The sequence below is a fragment of the Molossus molossus genome, unplaced genomic scaffold, assembly GCF_014108415.1.
Source record: "Molossus molossus isolate mMolMol1 unplaced genomic scaffold, mMolMol1.p scaffold_m16_p_13, whole genome shotgun sequence".
In the NCBI taxonomy this organism is placed as follows: domain Eukaryota; kingdom Metazoa; phylum Chordata; class Mammalia; order Chiroptera; family Molossidae; genus Molossus; species Molossus molossus.
The window spans coordinates 83,332,996-83,348,946 of NW_023425348.1; the positions used below are offsets into that span (position 1 = coordinate 83,332,996).

The 15,951-nt window shown below is 40.5% G+C and overlaps 1 protein-coding gene across 1 annotated transcript in view; it reads right to left on the reverse strand.

The window, feature by feature from the left end:
* Positions 1-15,951, reverse strand: part of NUP160 (nucleoporin 160) — a 46,979-nt gene that overhangs the window by 2,917 nt on the left and 28,111 nt on the right. The window contains exons 24-34 of the mRNA XM_036260229.1: positions 13,099-13,194; positions 12,906-13,000; positions 12,723-12,819; positions 12,525-12,630; positions 8,214-8,374; positions 6,912-6,972; positions 5,468-5,578; positions 5,164-5,287; positions 3,644-3,745; positions 2,498-2,639; positions 842-967 (exon numbers count right to left, since the gene is read on the reverse strand). Coding sequence (XP_036116122.1) covers positions 842-967; positions 2,498-2,639; positions 3,644-3,745; positions 5,164-5,287; positions 5,468-5,578; positions 6,912-6,972; positions 8,214-8,374; positions 12,525-12,630; positions 12,723-12,819; positions 12,906-13,000; positions 13,099-13,194 — 1,221 coding nt within the window. The remainder of the gene's footprint in view (positions 1-841; positions 968-2,497; positions 2,640-3,643; positions 3,746-5,163; positions 5,288-5,467; positions 5,579-6,911; positions 6,973-8,213; positions 8,375-12,524; positions 12,631-12,722; positions 12,820-12,905; positions 13,001-13,098; positions 13,195-15,951) is intronic.

The window sequence follows — 15,951 nt, forward strand, 5'->3', positions numbered from 1 at the left end:
GAAGAGAGAGAGAGAAACATTGATGTGAGAGAGAGACGTCGACTGGTTGCCACTCACATGACCCCATGCAGGGCCAGGGGCAAACTACAACCGAGGTACGTGCCCTTAGCGGGAACTGAACCCGGGACTCTCTGGTCCGCAGGCTGATGCTCTAACCGTTGAGGTAAACTGGCCTGGGCTAGACTTGGATTTTAGACATGGCTCTTGCCATTTACCATCTGTGTGAGCTTTGGCAACTTAAAGTTAACCTCTGAGCCTGTTTCCTCATGGGTAAAAAAAAAAAAGTAAAACAATCTCTCATAGCCTGGCCAGTATGGCTCAGTGGTTGAGCATCAACCCATGCATCAGGAGGTCACCTGTTCGATTCCTGGTCAGGGCGCATGCCCAGGTTGTGGGCCAAACCCCCAGGAGGGGACGATGTTCTCTCTCATCGATGTTTCTATCTCTCTCTCCCTCTCCCTTTCTCTCTCTCTGAAATCAATAAAGAAAACAAAACAATCTCTTATAGGCTATTGTAAGGATTAAATGAAAAAAAAACAATGGTGGAGACTCAGCATAGTCTTCAGCACACACAAAATACCATTTTATTCTTTTTTACCTCCCTCCTCCAAATACTAGCGAAAGCCACATTCCTTTGATGGAGAAAAGAAAATGTATTCCCATTCTAAAAACTGGAAACTGAAGACTCTTAGAGTGCCAGTTCCTGATCTCGGAGCAAACGAGCTGTGTAACTACTAACAGTAAATGTTAAACCCACTATTCAATAGTCTGATTTATTTCTGATCCTGATTTTATTTAGTATAATACAAAATTAAATGAAATATTATGTATACACACATACCTCAATTCCAAAGTACTGGTGTCCTTTTCCCAGAACAGCATCCACATATTCTGAAACCAACTCCACAGCTTCTTCCAAAAGGTCATAGTTTAAGTACAGGCGGAGCAACTCAGCGGCATCAACCTTCTATAAAGAGTGATTAAGAACATGTACCTGTTTCTTTTTTTTTAAATTAAAAAAAATTTTTTTTTCTTTATTGAATTTAGAGAGAGAGAGGAAAGGAGAGGGAGAGATAGAAACATTGATGAGAGAGAACATCAACTGGCCAACTCCTGCACGCCTCCACTGGGGATCTGGCCCACAAGCTGGGCACATACCCAACCAGGAATCAAACCAGCGACCTCTTGCTGCATGGGCCGAGGCTCAAATACAAAGCCACATGGGCTCGGAGAAACATCCACCTGTTTCTATCTTACCTGGGCAATGATCAAAGGATGTTGAGTGTCGAGATTCCCTGGCGTTTATACTTCTTAATATGAATAAGTGAGCACCTTGGTTTACTTATCTTGGGAAATGGTTTGGAGTCCCAACAGCCTAGTTACCTTCTAAACCTTGTGAGGCACCATCTGTTAAGTGGCCTTCCTCCCCCGATTTGTGATGTAAGACACATTTTAATTTTTTTCTACTTGTTTCCATAGTAGTAAAAGTCAATAAACCTTCCCAGAAATGCTGAGTACTAAAGAGGCAATATATTTACATTACTTTTCAGAAATAAATGAGTAACAAATGCAAAAGTTAAAAGAACCACCAACTTTAAAAGCCTAAATTAAATTTGTATCTTACTTAGGGTGACAGAAAAGTGAATATAGCCTCAGTTTGGAAGGGCTCCACTTACATTATTTATGCTTTCTGTATTCTGACTGGATCACAGCCAACTTTTCCCATCTTAGCTGCCTTCTCTACATTCTAACTTAAAAAAAAAAAAGGGCCCTGGCCGGTTTGGCTCAGCGGTTAGAGCGTTGGCCTGCGGTCCGGAGAGACCCGGGTTCGGTTCCCGCTAAGGGCACGTACTTCGGTTGCAGTTTGTCCCCGGCCCTGGTTGGTCGTGCGGGTGGCAGCCACTCGATGTGTCCCTTCACGTCGATGTTTCTCACTCTCTCTCCCTTCCTCTCTCTCCCTCCCACTCTATCTGTACAAAAAAAAAGGAAAAATATCCTCGGGTGAGGATAAAAAAAAAAAAAAAAAAAAAAACCGGATCAATTTCTAGGACTTTAACCTAATTTCTCTCTTTCCCTATTGTTCCAAGGTATTTCAGACACAGTACTTCTCAAACTTGAGAGTGCATCAAATTAAATTAGGAGCTTATTAAAATATAGTAGATCCTGGTTCCTAGCTCCAGAAAACTTGATTCTGTAAGTCTGGGATGGGGCCCAGGAATATATATTTTGAAGACCACTACCCAAATAAAGCTGATACAGGCTGTCCAGGCATTAACCTAATCACTAACGTGTAGAACTTTAATCACTCAGTACTTCATGTGAAATTGAAAATAAACTGTTTAGTTTTTAGCTAAGATTGAGAAGCTGCCCAAAGTATATAGGTATGTATATTTCCCTAAATTATTACTCTTATCTTTTTCTTTTTAATCATCTCATAAAGTTATTCAGAATGATAAAGATCAGTCTTTTACTCTCTACAAGTGAAGATAGGACCTACCTTATAGCTGTTTATAAGCCAATTAGGCAGAGGCACTCCGTGAGACAAGAGCTTTTTGATTACACAGTGATGGTATAAGTTATTCTGGACTTTGTACCTTTCTAGGTACGTTGATAACAGTCGCCATGCTTCATCTGTAGCACTTGAAAAAAGCAGGAAGGACTAATGAGTTCCAGATTCTTTTTTTTTTTTTTTTTTTGGTACGTGCCCCTAGCGGTAACCGAACCCGGGACACTCTGGTCCACAGGCCAATGCTCCAACCGCTGAGCCACACTGGCCAGGGCAGATGCTTAATAGATATATATAGTACTATTCAAAGCATGTATTTACAAGGAAAAAAATCTTTAGAAGCTCACAATTGAATTAATAATATAGCCCTGGCTGGTTTGGCTCAGCAGTTAGAGTGTTGGCCCATGGACCAGAGAGGCCCTAGTTCAGTTCCCGCTAAGGGCACGTACCTGAGTTACAGTTTGTCCCCAGCCCCGGTTGGGGTCGTATGGGTGGTGACCACTCGATGGGTCTCTCTCACATCAGTGTTTCTCTCTCTCTCTCTCTTCCTCCTTCTTTCCCTCCCACTCTATATCTCAAGATAAAGTGCAAAAATGTCCTTGGGTGAGGAAAAAAATAAATAAATTAATAATATTGCTAAATGGTACCTAATATTAGGGTCAATGTGACTTTAGGGTCATACTAGAAACTAGATAATCTGGAGTCCTATAGTTCCTCTCCCACTGACCATGTATTTACTTGACTATACAATTCACTTAACTTCTTTGTTCCAAATTTCTAAAATAAGAAAAATGGCTTAGATTACTGTTTCCAAACCTATCAAACACTACAGTCATGTAGAAGTTCTGATTTAGAAAGCTAGGGCATTAACTCATAATCTGTATTTTAATAGTGATTCTGGTGTGTTAATTTAGGGATTAAAAGACTTCCAAATGGTAAAATGCTACAATTCTAAAGTGCTAAATTGCGTAATACAAATTGTAAATGCATTTCAAAGAAGGGAAGTTTTCTGAGGGTCTGCATTGTCAGAGAAGGATTCTGAGACACTGAAGCAGTCAGGTAGACACTAATTAAGTACCCTAAGGAAGTACCTAGAGGGTGAACCCTCGCAGGGTTGGAGGAATAGTGGGGCTGTACCTGGACTCCTTCGTGGTGATGACTGATGAGAGCTGATTGGCTGCTAGCCAGGCCCAGGCTTCTGCTTGTGCTGCCTCTCCTCCAAACTGCAATTTGATGCATCTGCAATGAAAATGGTTCCACACATGATGAACTAATCTGCTGAAAAGCACCACCGTATTAGTATTGTTTTTAAAAGACTCTTAGTTGAGTTTTAGAGAGGGAGGGAGGGAGAGGGAGAAAGAGGAAAAGGGAGAGAGAGAAATACGGAGAGTGAAACACTGATCAGCTGCATCCTGCACACCCCCTACTGGGGACTGAGCCTGAAACCCAGGCATGTGCCCGGACTGGGACTTGAACTGCGACCTTTCAGTGCATGGGATGATGCCCAATCAACAGAGCAACACTGGCCAGGGCAGCATCACCTTATTTTGTTACAAAAACTAGAGATAAGCCCTGGACAGTTTAGTTCAGTGGTTAGAGTGTCAGCCTGTGGTCCAGAGAGACCCGGGTTCGGTTTACGCTAAGGGCACATACCTTGGTTGCAGTTTGTCCCTGGCCCTGGGGTTGGGTCGTGCGGGAAGGCAGCCACTCCATGTGTCCCTTTCACTTCGATGTTTCTCTCTCTCTCTCTCTCTCTTCCTCTCTCTCCCTCCCGCTCTTTCTGAACAAAAAATGAAAAAATGTCCTGGGGTGAGGATAAAAAACAAACAAACAAACAAAAAACTAGAGATAAGATGGCAACTTTAACTCTAGTCTATTGCCAAATTCACCACTGAGGTATCAGCTGTTTTCTCTCCTCACAGCCACATAACTCAGTGACCCACAAGGCCACTGAGTGTTAAGAGATCATTTACTTTCAAGAGAAAATGATGTTGAAAAATTCTGAAAGTCAGTATTTCCAATTTACAAAATATTGGACTAATATCTAGATATAAGGTAACTTCAATAAGGAGTACTTTTCAAGATTGTTTCCAGGGGCCAGTAGATATCCTAAAGTACTGAAGAAAGCATGCCTTGGCTAAAACGGAAGTCACTGTTCTTAACCCAGACTATCTACTGTCATGTGGAAATGTGGGTCCAGGAATGGCAGATCTTCTCAAGAGAAGGTATAAATCAACTATTTTTAAAAAAACACAATCAACTAAAAGAAAAATTTTATTAAAAAAATTTTCCCCCTTTTTATTGATTTTAGAGAGAGAGGAAGGGAGAGGGAGAGAGAGATAGAAACATCGATGAGTGAGAGCATCGATTGGCTGCCTCCTGCATGCCCCTCACTGGGGATCGGGCCCACAACCTGGGCATGTGCCCTGACTGGGAATTGAATTGGCGACCTCTTGGTGCATGGGTTGATGCTCAACCACTGAGCCACACTGGCTGGGCTAAAAGAAAAAAAAGAAAAAAAAAAAAAACACCTTTGTGTGGACTAAACAAAAACACTGGCTTATAGGATATTGGTCCATGTGACCCCTGCTTCACACTAAGCAACAGCATTTTTGCATTAGAAAATGAAGACTATGAAAAGACAGTATCACACATACTTGAAAGCAAGGCCCTCAAAGACTGGCGTTAAGGGAAGCTTAAACGTCTGGCAGAGTGATATGGCAGTGTCGAAAAGGCCGGCTTGAACCAAGAGAGTCACCATCTCCTCTGCTGATGAGCTTCCTGTGGAAAGGAAAAAGCGCCACTTAGTGCAACAGAGGCATATGCAAATGAGCCCCCAAACTGTTTGTTGACAACTTTCTCAGGATAATAACAACAACAAGCTTTATAGCCATCTAGCCTGCAAGGTCCACTGCCTGGCCCTCAGATGTGCTATTGGCACCCAGACTGCTGCATCCCCACCTGCAACAGCAACCGCTGATGGCTCATGCTGAGCCAACGCGAGGCGCACGCGAGCCAAGGAGCACTCTTTCTCCAGGTCTTCCAGGTCCAGGATTTCAATCTGTCGATTTGCTATCAGCCAAAGACAAACAATTTCAATGCTCAAAGTACAAAGGAAGTGCCTATGACACTCACTCAAATTGTCAATTTCCACAAAATATTAAGCAACTTTCCATTTAATTTCCAAGGGGAGAAAACAGAAGGCTCCATAAAAGCTAACTTAAAAAATAAAGCCAGCATCCCTGCTTCACACATACATCTGGGTCAAATCAAAGCAGTACTCTAATAGTAGCTACAGTGAGGAGGTGCTTACAAGGTATTTTACAAATAATTTCATTTAAATCTTATAACTGTAAAATACTATTGTTCTATCAGTAAGAAAGGAACATGTCCAAAGTGAGAGAGGCAGAGTCAAAACACACTTTTTTCTTTTTCTTTATTGATGTTAGAGAGAGAGTGAGGAAGGGAGAGATAGAAATATCGATGAGAGAGAACATTAAATGGCCGCCTCCCCACTGGGGATCAGGCCCATAACCTGGGCATGTGCCCTGACCAGGAACCGAACTAGCAACCTCTTGGTACATGGGTCAACGCTCAACCACTGAGTCACACCAGCCGAGCAAAACATACTTTGATAGCATTTTCATTTCTCATACAGCCATACAAAGTTTTCTTTTTTTTTTTAATATCCTCACCCATTTTTCAATTTTTTGTTCAGATAGAGTGGGAGGGAGAGAGAAACATCAACATGAAAGGGACACATCGAGTGGGTGCCTCCCGCACGACCCAACCAGGGCCAAGGACAAACTGCAACTGAGGTACGTGCCCTTAGTGGGAACTGAACCCAGGTCTCTCTGGACTGCAGGCCGACGTTCTAACTGCTGAACCAAACCAGCCAGGGCCAAAGTTTTCTTTTTTAAAAAAATATGTTTTTTTAGAGAGGGAAAGGGAGAGAAAGAGATAGAAACACTGATGTAAGAGAGATACATTGATTGGCTGCCTCCTGCATGCCCCCTACTGGGGATCGAGCCTGAAATCTGGGCATGTGCCCTGATCAGGAATGAAACTGGGACCTCTCAGTCCATGGGACAATGTTCAAGCCACTGAGCCACACCAGCTGGGCCATGGAAAGTTTTTAAAGGGCCACCAACCAACCAACCAACCAACCAACCAACCAACCAACCAACCATCCTTTAGCAGGTTGAAATACTGAATACACTAAAAAGAAGGAATTTCACAATATTTTTCCAACAATATAACTACTAGACATATATAATATTTAGTATAACTACATATAGTACAATATAAGTACAGTACAATGTATATAAGTCTAAATAATAAATACTATTATAATACAACAATATAATTACTGTCCCACAAAGAATGAGTGAGACCCCTGACTCACCCGGGGCAGCTGTGCACTCTCCATCATGATTTCTCTTAGGTGATGCGCCAGGGCGATCATACTGAAAAAAACCACACAAAAAACCCACAAAGTATTTAACTGTGAAAAATTACTATTTTAATTTGAATCCAGAGCTTTTCTGCTTAAATTTTCTCAACATAAATGATTAAACTAGCCCAGTTCCTCTTACAAAGGTACTATAACTACCAGACAAAGAAACGGAGTATTTGCCAAGGTGGCTCACTTAGTTCTAACACATACTGAGTTCAAGGACACTGACTTGATCTCCGTACAAACCATTTGACTTTCCTTGGTGGCAGTTATATTCTCCACCCAGAACTCTGGGAAACAGCCTGCTAAATGGAGGAACTATACAATATAAGTAGCTGGGCATATATGACCACATCAACACGACAGAAAAAAACTCAAAGTGCACATCCTTTAAAACAGTAATTGCAGACTGAAGTAACAAAAATGAATGAAATAAAGCAGCTACTACCATTTATTGAGCACTTTTTTGCAGGTCAGGCACTGTCACAGTTCCAAGCAATCTGTACATGGACTATCTCATTTAATACCCTAACAATTCTATAAGATAGATACTAATATTATCATCTCTACCTTATGCAAAAGGATAACTGGACAGCAAAAAATTAATTAGCCTTAAGTTAGTCAGGTCTAACTCTAAAAGTACTCTGCAATACTTCTTCCTACAGTGATTCTGAACTTGGGAACTAAAGGGGTGGTAGTATATAACAACTGAATTGCTACAAAAATAGATTAAATTCACTAATATCCCAGAAGACATTTTATTTTGTTCTATTTTTATTATTATTATTTTTTGGTACGTGCCCCTAGCAGGAACTGAACCCGGGACTCTGGTCCACAGGCCAATGCTCCAACCGCTGAGCCAAACCGGCCAGGGCCCAAAAGACATTTTTATTTTTTTCCTCACCCGAGGACATTTTTCCATTTTTGGCTCAGGTAGAGTGGGAGGGACAGAGAGGAACAGAGAGAGAGAGCGAGAGAGCGAGAGAAACATCGACGCGAAAGGAACACATCGAGTGGCTGCCACCCGCACGACCGATCAGGGTTGGGGACAAACTGCAACCGAGGCACACGCCCTTAGCAGAAACTGAACCCGGGCCTCTCAGGACCGCATGCTGACGCTCTAACCGCTGAGCCAAACTGGCCAGGTTCCAAAAGACATTTTAAATGACACAAAACAAAATGAAGTCATAGAAAGGACCAACCAGACAAATTTTAATGATTCCTGAATTCCAGGATGAAAAGTTTTCATACCACTGCACCAGATGCGGGTTGCACAATCCACGCGTACTCTGGACGAATAAGTCGTAAACAATTAATAGCAGCCAGATAACAGTTGCCTTGCTTCTCAAGTCCCCGGAGAGTTCGAACCTCTCTGCCAAGACGCATTCCGTACTCAAACATCACCGTGCCAGCTGTGAGGCAATAACAAATTAGACATTAGAATTTAAACAATGCATTTCTTTAGACACATACAGAGAATTTGCTTCACTTATCAAATATTAAAATTTAAAACAAAACTGAGTTTAATTTTTGTTAAAATTAACAAAAATGGTGAGGATGCATAAAAATTGGAACCTTCATGCAGTGCTGGTGGGAATGTAATTTAGTGTAGCCATTGTGGAAAACAGTATAACAGTTCCTCAAAAAATTAAAAATATAATTATGTTATGATCCAACAATTCCACTTTTGGGTATATACCCCCCAAAATTGAAAGCAGAGTCTTGAAGAGATATTTGTAAACCCTTGTTCATAGTAGCATTATAAACAACAGACAAAGATGGAAGCAATCAAAGTGTCCATTGATGGACAAATACAATGTGATATGTGCATATAATAAAATACTATTCTGCCCTGGCCGGTTTGGTTCAGTGGTTAGAGCGTCGACCTGTGGTCCTGAGAGACCCGGGTTCGGTTCCCGCTAAGGGCGCGTACCTCGGTTGCAGTTTGTCCCCGGCCCTGGTCGGTTGTGCGGGTGGCAGCCACTCGATGTGTCCCTTTCACATCGATGATTCTCTCTCTCTCTGTTCCTCCCCCCCCCCCACTCTACCTGAACAAAAAATGGAAAAATGTCCTATGGTGAGGATAAAAAAAAAAAAAAAAAAACTATTCTATCTTAAAAAAGAATGAAACTTGAAGACATTACATGTACTAAGTGAAACAAGCCAGTCACAGAAAGAAAAATACTGTATGATTTCAATAGCCAAATTCAGAAAGTAAGGTGGTAGTTGCTAAGGGCTGGGAAAAAAGGGGAATGGGGAGGTGTTTTATGGATACCGAATTTCAGTTTTGCAAGATGAAAAAGGTTTGGGGGATCAGTTGCACAATAATATGAATGTACTTAACACTACTAAGGTATACACTAAAAATGGTTAAGGTGGTCAATGTTATGTGTATTTTACCACTTTAATTGTTTCTTTCTTTTTTTTAAAATTTCAATTATTTTATTTATTTATTTTTATCCTCACCTGAGGACATTTTTGCATTTATCTTCAGATAGAACGGGAGGGAGAGACAGAGATACATCGATGTGAGAGAGACACTTTGACTGGCTGCCAGCCATACAACCCCAACTGGGGCCAGGGACAAACAGCAACAGAGGTACATGCCCTTAGTGGGAAATGAACCTGGGTCTCTCTGGTCCACAAGCTGACGCTCTAACTGCTAAGCCAAACTGGGCATAATTGTTTCTTAATGCTAATAACTCGTTTAGAATAGCAATATGCTAATTATTTCAAGCAATAAATTACCAACTTACGTTTTAACACAAAATTAAAAAAACAATGGGAAATTATTTAATGAGTATAGAGTTTCTGTTTTGTGAGATGCAAAGAGGTCTTGAGATTGGTTACACAGTAACATTAATGTACTTAACACTACTGAACACTTAAAAATGTTTAAGACAGTAGTTTATGTTGTGGGTACTTTACCACAATTAAAAAACCCCTTTCTCTCCCATCATGTAAAATGTTACTTTTGACTTTTAGATACTACATTTCCAGACAGGACAGAAGACTAGTTTAGAGAGCTAATCTCAGCCTAGTTGTCACTTATCTCCACCCAGGATTCGGAGATCAAAAAATGTTTGGATTCTCTGTTTAAGAACACAGAGTCTTACTTTTACAATACTTTAGTTACACAGGTTCAATAAGATATTGAATAATACAATTTTTTTTTTTGAGATAGCACAGGACTTCAGAAACCAAACAGCATTAAAAAAATTCTCTTTCAGTTTTTGAATGAAACTATTTTTCATTCCAATAAATATTTTTGAGTTGCCTGCATTATGTAAGACATTTTGTTAGAACTGCCTTGCTCCAGAAAGACCTAAACATTTATCCCGTTAAACTGGTCTTAATCAGGCTGATGTATGGGATGTTCTTTTTGTGAAAGCAAACAATAGATTTTATTTATTTTTATTTTTTTATTATTATTATTTTTTTTAATCCTCACCTGAGGACACTTTTGCATTTTATCTTGAGCTATAGAGTGGGAGGGAAAGAGGGAGGAGGAGAGAGAGAGAGAGAAACATCAATGTGAGAGAGACACATCGAGCGGTTGCCACCCACACGACCCCAATGGGGGCCGGGGACAAACTGCAACCGAGGTACGTGCCCCTAGCGGGAACTGAACCCGGGCCTCTCTGGTCCCCAGGCTGATGCTCTAACCGCTGAGCCAAACCGGCCAGGGCACAATAGGAGATTTTAAACTACTATTTCCCTGTCTGTATGATTCAAGAAAATAAAGAATATGCAAACATATTTTGCCATTAGGAATATTAAGAATATGTCTACAAATTATTTTCATCCATTCTTTCCAATGAAAATCAGCAAGAAACTTAATGAAAAATTCTGAGTGAAAATGGTATAAAAACATCAGCTGTTCAAAAGAGGAAGTACAATGCTTATCTCGTTTTAGCTGTTCTGATAAAGACTTCCTCAGTCATCATACATATCCAAATTAAGATACATTCTACATTTGTCCCCGGCCCTGGTTAGGTCTTGCAGGTGGCAACCACTCGATGTGTCCCTTTCACGTTGATGTTTCTCTTTTTCTCTCTCCTTCCCACTCTATCTGAACAAAAAAATGGAAAATTGTCCTCAGGTGAGGATAAAAAACAAACAAACAAATTAAGATACATTCTACAAACATGATTGGCCGAAATTCTTCCAAATAGCAATGTCATCCAAGGCAAAGTAAGGCTAAAAGAAGTGCGTCAGATTAAAGGAGACTAAAGAGATATGACAAATATACGATATGTGATCCTAGGTCGGGGATGAAGACAGCCATAGTATGGGAGGAATTTGCTATTAAAGAAAATCACTGATACAATTTATTTACTTTTATTATTTTTTTTAAATCCTCACCTGAGGATATTTTACCTTTTATCTTTAGATACAGTGGGAGGGAGAGAGGGGGAGGGAGAGAGAGAGACATTGATGTGAGCGAGACATTGATTGGCTGCCTCCCACACAACCCAGACCAGGACAACTGAGGCATGTGCCCTTGACCAGAATTGAACCTGAGACTCATTGGTCCATGGGCCAAAGCTCTAACTACTGAGCCAAACCGATCAAGGCAACAATTGGCACAATTTAAATATGAGCAGCACATCGAACAATAACACTACATTTACATTTGATTCACAAAATTAATTTGCTACATTTCCTTAATTTGATAATTGTATTGAGTTTATGTAAAAAAATGTTCCTTAGGAGATGCATCTGAAGTATTTATCTATTTAGTCACAATGTTTACAACTTATTCTCAAAAAAGATCAACAAAAATAAATAAGAGAGAAGGCCCATGGCAAAATGGCACAGGAACTCAAAACCAGCCACAAGAATTCAAGATGCCTCTAATGAAAAAATTTTGTTTAAAACCAGACAGAAGAGCCCAGCCGGTGTGGCTATGTGGTTTGTGCACCGACTCATGCACCAAGAGGTTGCCGGTTTAATTCCCGGTCAGGGCACATGCCCAGGTTGTGGGCCCGATCCCCAGTAGGGGCATGCAGGAGGCAGCCAGTCGATGTTCTCTCTCATCGGTGTTTCTATCCCTCTCTCCATCTCCCTTTCTCTCTCTCTCAAATCAATAAAAAAATTTTTTTTAATAACAGACAGTCATATTACTGTAAATACCCCGAGAATGTTCCAGAATTGGAGTAAGTGCCTATCTTTAAGGGTAACAGGTAATCTTAAAAAATGTGAAGCTAGCCAGGCCAGTATAGCTCAGTGGTTGAGCATCGACCCATGCACCAAGAGGTCACCAGTTCAACTCCCAGTCAGGGCACATGCCCAGTTGGGGGCATGAAGGAGGCGGCCAGTCGATGTCCTCTCTCATCGAGGTTCTACCTGTCTCTCCCTCTCCCTTCCTCTCTCTCTAAAAATTAATAAAGTGAAGCCAATTTTGTCTTTAAATATCATTTTCCCAAATGCTTATAGAGAATACTCATCCAATAGTAAAATTAATGTAAAAATTATTTGACTCAAACGCAAAATATATTCGTAAAACAAGATTAAACTAATAAGGTTGCCTCCAACAAAGACTCTGCTTCAAGTGCTCACCCTTTCGGTAATTGTGGCGATAGATGTGAAAGGCATAGAGAAGCTCATAGTAATTATGGGTCATGAGGTCCACAGCTCTAGCTCGTGATTCAATTATTCCCACAACCTAAGGAAGAGGAAGCAATCAGACATCAAAGTTAGTAGCCATCACGACAATCAACACAGTTGTGTCCAGTCATCAGTGGATACATAAATTACCTCGTTATGCAGATTAACGTAAGGAAACTCTACAAGATCCTGCAGTTGTGAGCGTTCACAAAGAACTACCACCAGCTGCCGTAAACAATCTAACTGCCTAGAAGGAAAGAAAGGGAGATGAGGGTAAACTGTCTTAGCGGTTTAAATAAATCCCCTTCTCTAAAAAAGACTCAGATTGACTACCTGCTGGAATCAGGAATCTGAGTTAAGGCTTCATATGCTTGGCTACTGTGACCCAAATCCAAATGATGTTTGAAAATGCATGTCCTTAAAGTAGCCTAAATATCAAATACAGGAAAAAAGAAATAACAGAAATTAAAATATCACATTTATGACCAACCTCCTGAGAAATAACTGGATTATAGCTGCTTCTTACCTGACTCTTCCAGTCATCACCTGCTTCAGTTACTGCGGATGTAGCCAATTGAATAACCAGTTCAGGCAAACCAACAACGTCTAGTAGACGCAAAACCTAAGGAGGAATAGAAGAAACTCCCATTAAAGTTAGTATGCTAATGCGCTTCAAATTGAAATGTGATTTTAAATCCATTAGATAACTGGGTAAGATAAAGATTAAATCAAAGGTGCCGACAAGATGAGCAGGGTTTTTGGGTCAATATTTGAGATTTTCTTTTAGATTCTGCTGTTAAATAATAAACTCGTCGTAAAACTTTATTTTTATTTTTTATTGATTTCAGAGAAAGAAAGAGAGAGGGGGAGAGAGAGAAACATCAACTGGCTGCCTCCTGCAGGCCCCCTAATGGGGATTGAGCCCGCAACCTGGGCATGTGCTCTGATTGGAATCTAACCATGATCTACTGGTGCATGGGATGATGATGCTTAATCCACTGAGCCACACTGGCCAGGCTCACTGTAAAACTTTCTATTGGTCTTTCTGTTCACAGCTCTGTCCTTAGTGTTTAGTACATAGGAGGCGCTCAGTATTTGCTGAATAAAGGAACAAATGCAATTCCACTACTAATTTTTCATACTAACTATTTGGATCATAGATGAATTTAAAGAAATAAAATAACACCACAGCCTTATAAAAACCCTAAACAGATTATGTTTATATTTGACATAACCAATTTCTAGTACAACAAAAAACAGTGCTCTTCAAACTTTTAAAAATTGTCCACCCTATAAACAATATCTGTGTACATTCTAGACATGTGCTCATGTATTTATGTATATACACCCGTTTCTCTAATTTGTGTGTATAAAACACTCAAAACATGAGTTTATAAAGATAAGATAAAATTTTTATTTATTAGTACTTACATATCATTTGCTTTCTTTTCTTTATTAATACCAAACACATCATTTTGTTCTGGATGTTCAGTTTTTTTTTAAGGTTATACTTTTCACTAACGTATAACATATATTTAGAAATGTACACAAATCTGCTCGGCCGGTGTGGTGCAGTGGTTGAGCGTCAACTCAGGTATCAAGAGGTTGCCGGTTCGATTCCTGGTCAGAGCACAAGCCCAGGTTGTGGGCCCAATCCCCAGTGGGGGGCAAGCAGGAGGCGGCCAATCAATGTTCTCTCTCATCGATGTTTCCATCTCTCCCTCCTCCCTCTAAAATCAATAAAGAAAAAAAAAATGTACACAAATCCTAAGTACATAACTGGCTGACTGTTCATCAAATAAACATATCCATGTTACCAGCACCCAAATTAAGAATGCTATCAGCACTCTAAGGCCCCTGTGTGACTCCTTCTAGCTATTGCTGACTTTTTAAAAAATCAATTAATTTATTTAAAAAAATTTTATTTCCTTTATTGATTTGAGAGAGAAAGAGGGAGAGGGAGCGATAAAAACAAGGATGAGAGAGAACATCGATTGGCCGCCTCCTGCATGGCCCCCACTCCTGGGGATTTGGCCCACAACTTTGGGTATGTGCCACGGCTGGGAATCAAACCTGCGACCTCTTGGTGCATGGGTTGATGCTCAAGTACTGAGCAACACCGGCCGGGATATTATAGACTTTTAATAGTTTTGTTTTAAATTTAATGAAAACAGAATCTTATTGTATGTATTTTTGTGTGTCTGCCTTCTTTTGGTTAACATGTTTGTAGAATGATCTACATTATTACATAGAGCAATTCATTTCACTGAAAGCATTTACCATAATTCACCAATTAATTCTATTAATGAACACTTGGGTTGTTTCTAGTACATGACTTTTATGAATATGCTGCTTGTAACATAATTATGCATCTCTTTTGGTAAATATGTATGTCTGTCTGGATAGATTTAGAACTGCAATTATTTGGTCCTAGAGTATCTCAATGATTGGCACTACTAGATACTGATAGTACCCCAAAGCGGTTGCAACCAATTTATACTCCACACTACAGGTGACTAAGGTGCTTAATGTCTTTTTTTTTCCCCCTTAAAAATTTCTTTTCTTGATTGATTTTAGAGAGAGGGGAAGGAAAAGGAAGAGAGAGATAGAAACACCAATGAGAGAGAACACTGATCGGCTGCCTCCTACATGCCCCACACTGGGGATTTGGCCCACAACTTGGGCATGTGCCCTGACCAGGAATTGAACCAGCAACATCTTGTACATAGGTCGGTGCTCTACCACTGGGCCACACAGGCTGGGCTAATGTCTCAATAATTTAAAAAAAAACCTTAGCCCTGGCCAGTTTGGCTCAGCGGTTAGAGCGTCGGCCTGCGGTCCGGAGAGACCCGGGTTCGGTTCCCGCTAAGGGCAGGTACTTCGGTTGCAGTTTGTCCCCGGCCCTGGTTGGTCGTGTGGGTGGCAGCCACTCGATGTGTCCCTTCATGTCGATGTTTCTCTCTCTCCCTTCCTCTCTTTCCCTCCCACTCTATCTGTACAAAAAATGGAAAAATATCCTCGGGTGAAGATAAAAAAATAAAAAAAAAATAAAAAAAAATAAAAAAAACCTTAATGTTGAAAGTATTACAGATATCCCCTCTTTCCCCCATTGACTCTCTCCAATCCCATCCCCTTCCTGCCTTCCCCACTCTATTGTCTGTATTCACTGGTTATGCATATATGCATATAAGTTCTTTGGTTTATCTCTTCCCACGCCCCCAATACCCCTTCCCTCTGAGGTTTGTCAGTCTGTTCCCTACTTCCATGTCTCTAGATCCATTTTAATCATCAGTGTCTTGATAATTTTTATGGTTTCGTACTATCTTGAATTGACATTTCAATTCAAGGCACACTTACTTAGATCTTAAAATAGCATTCC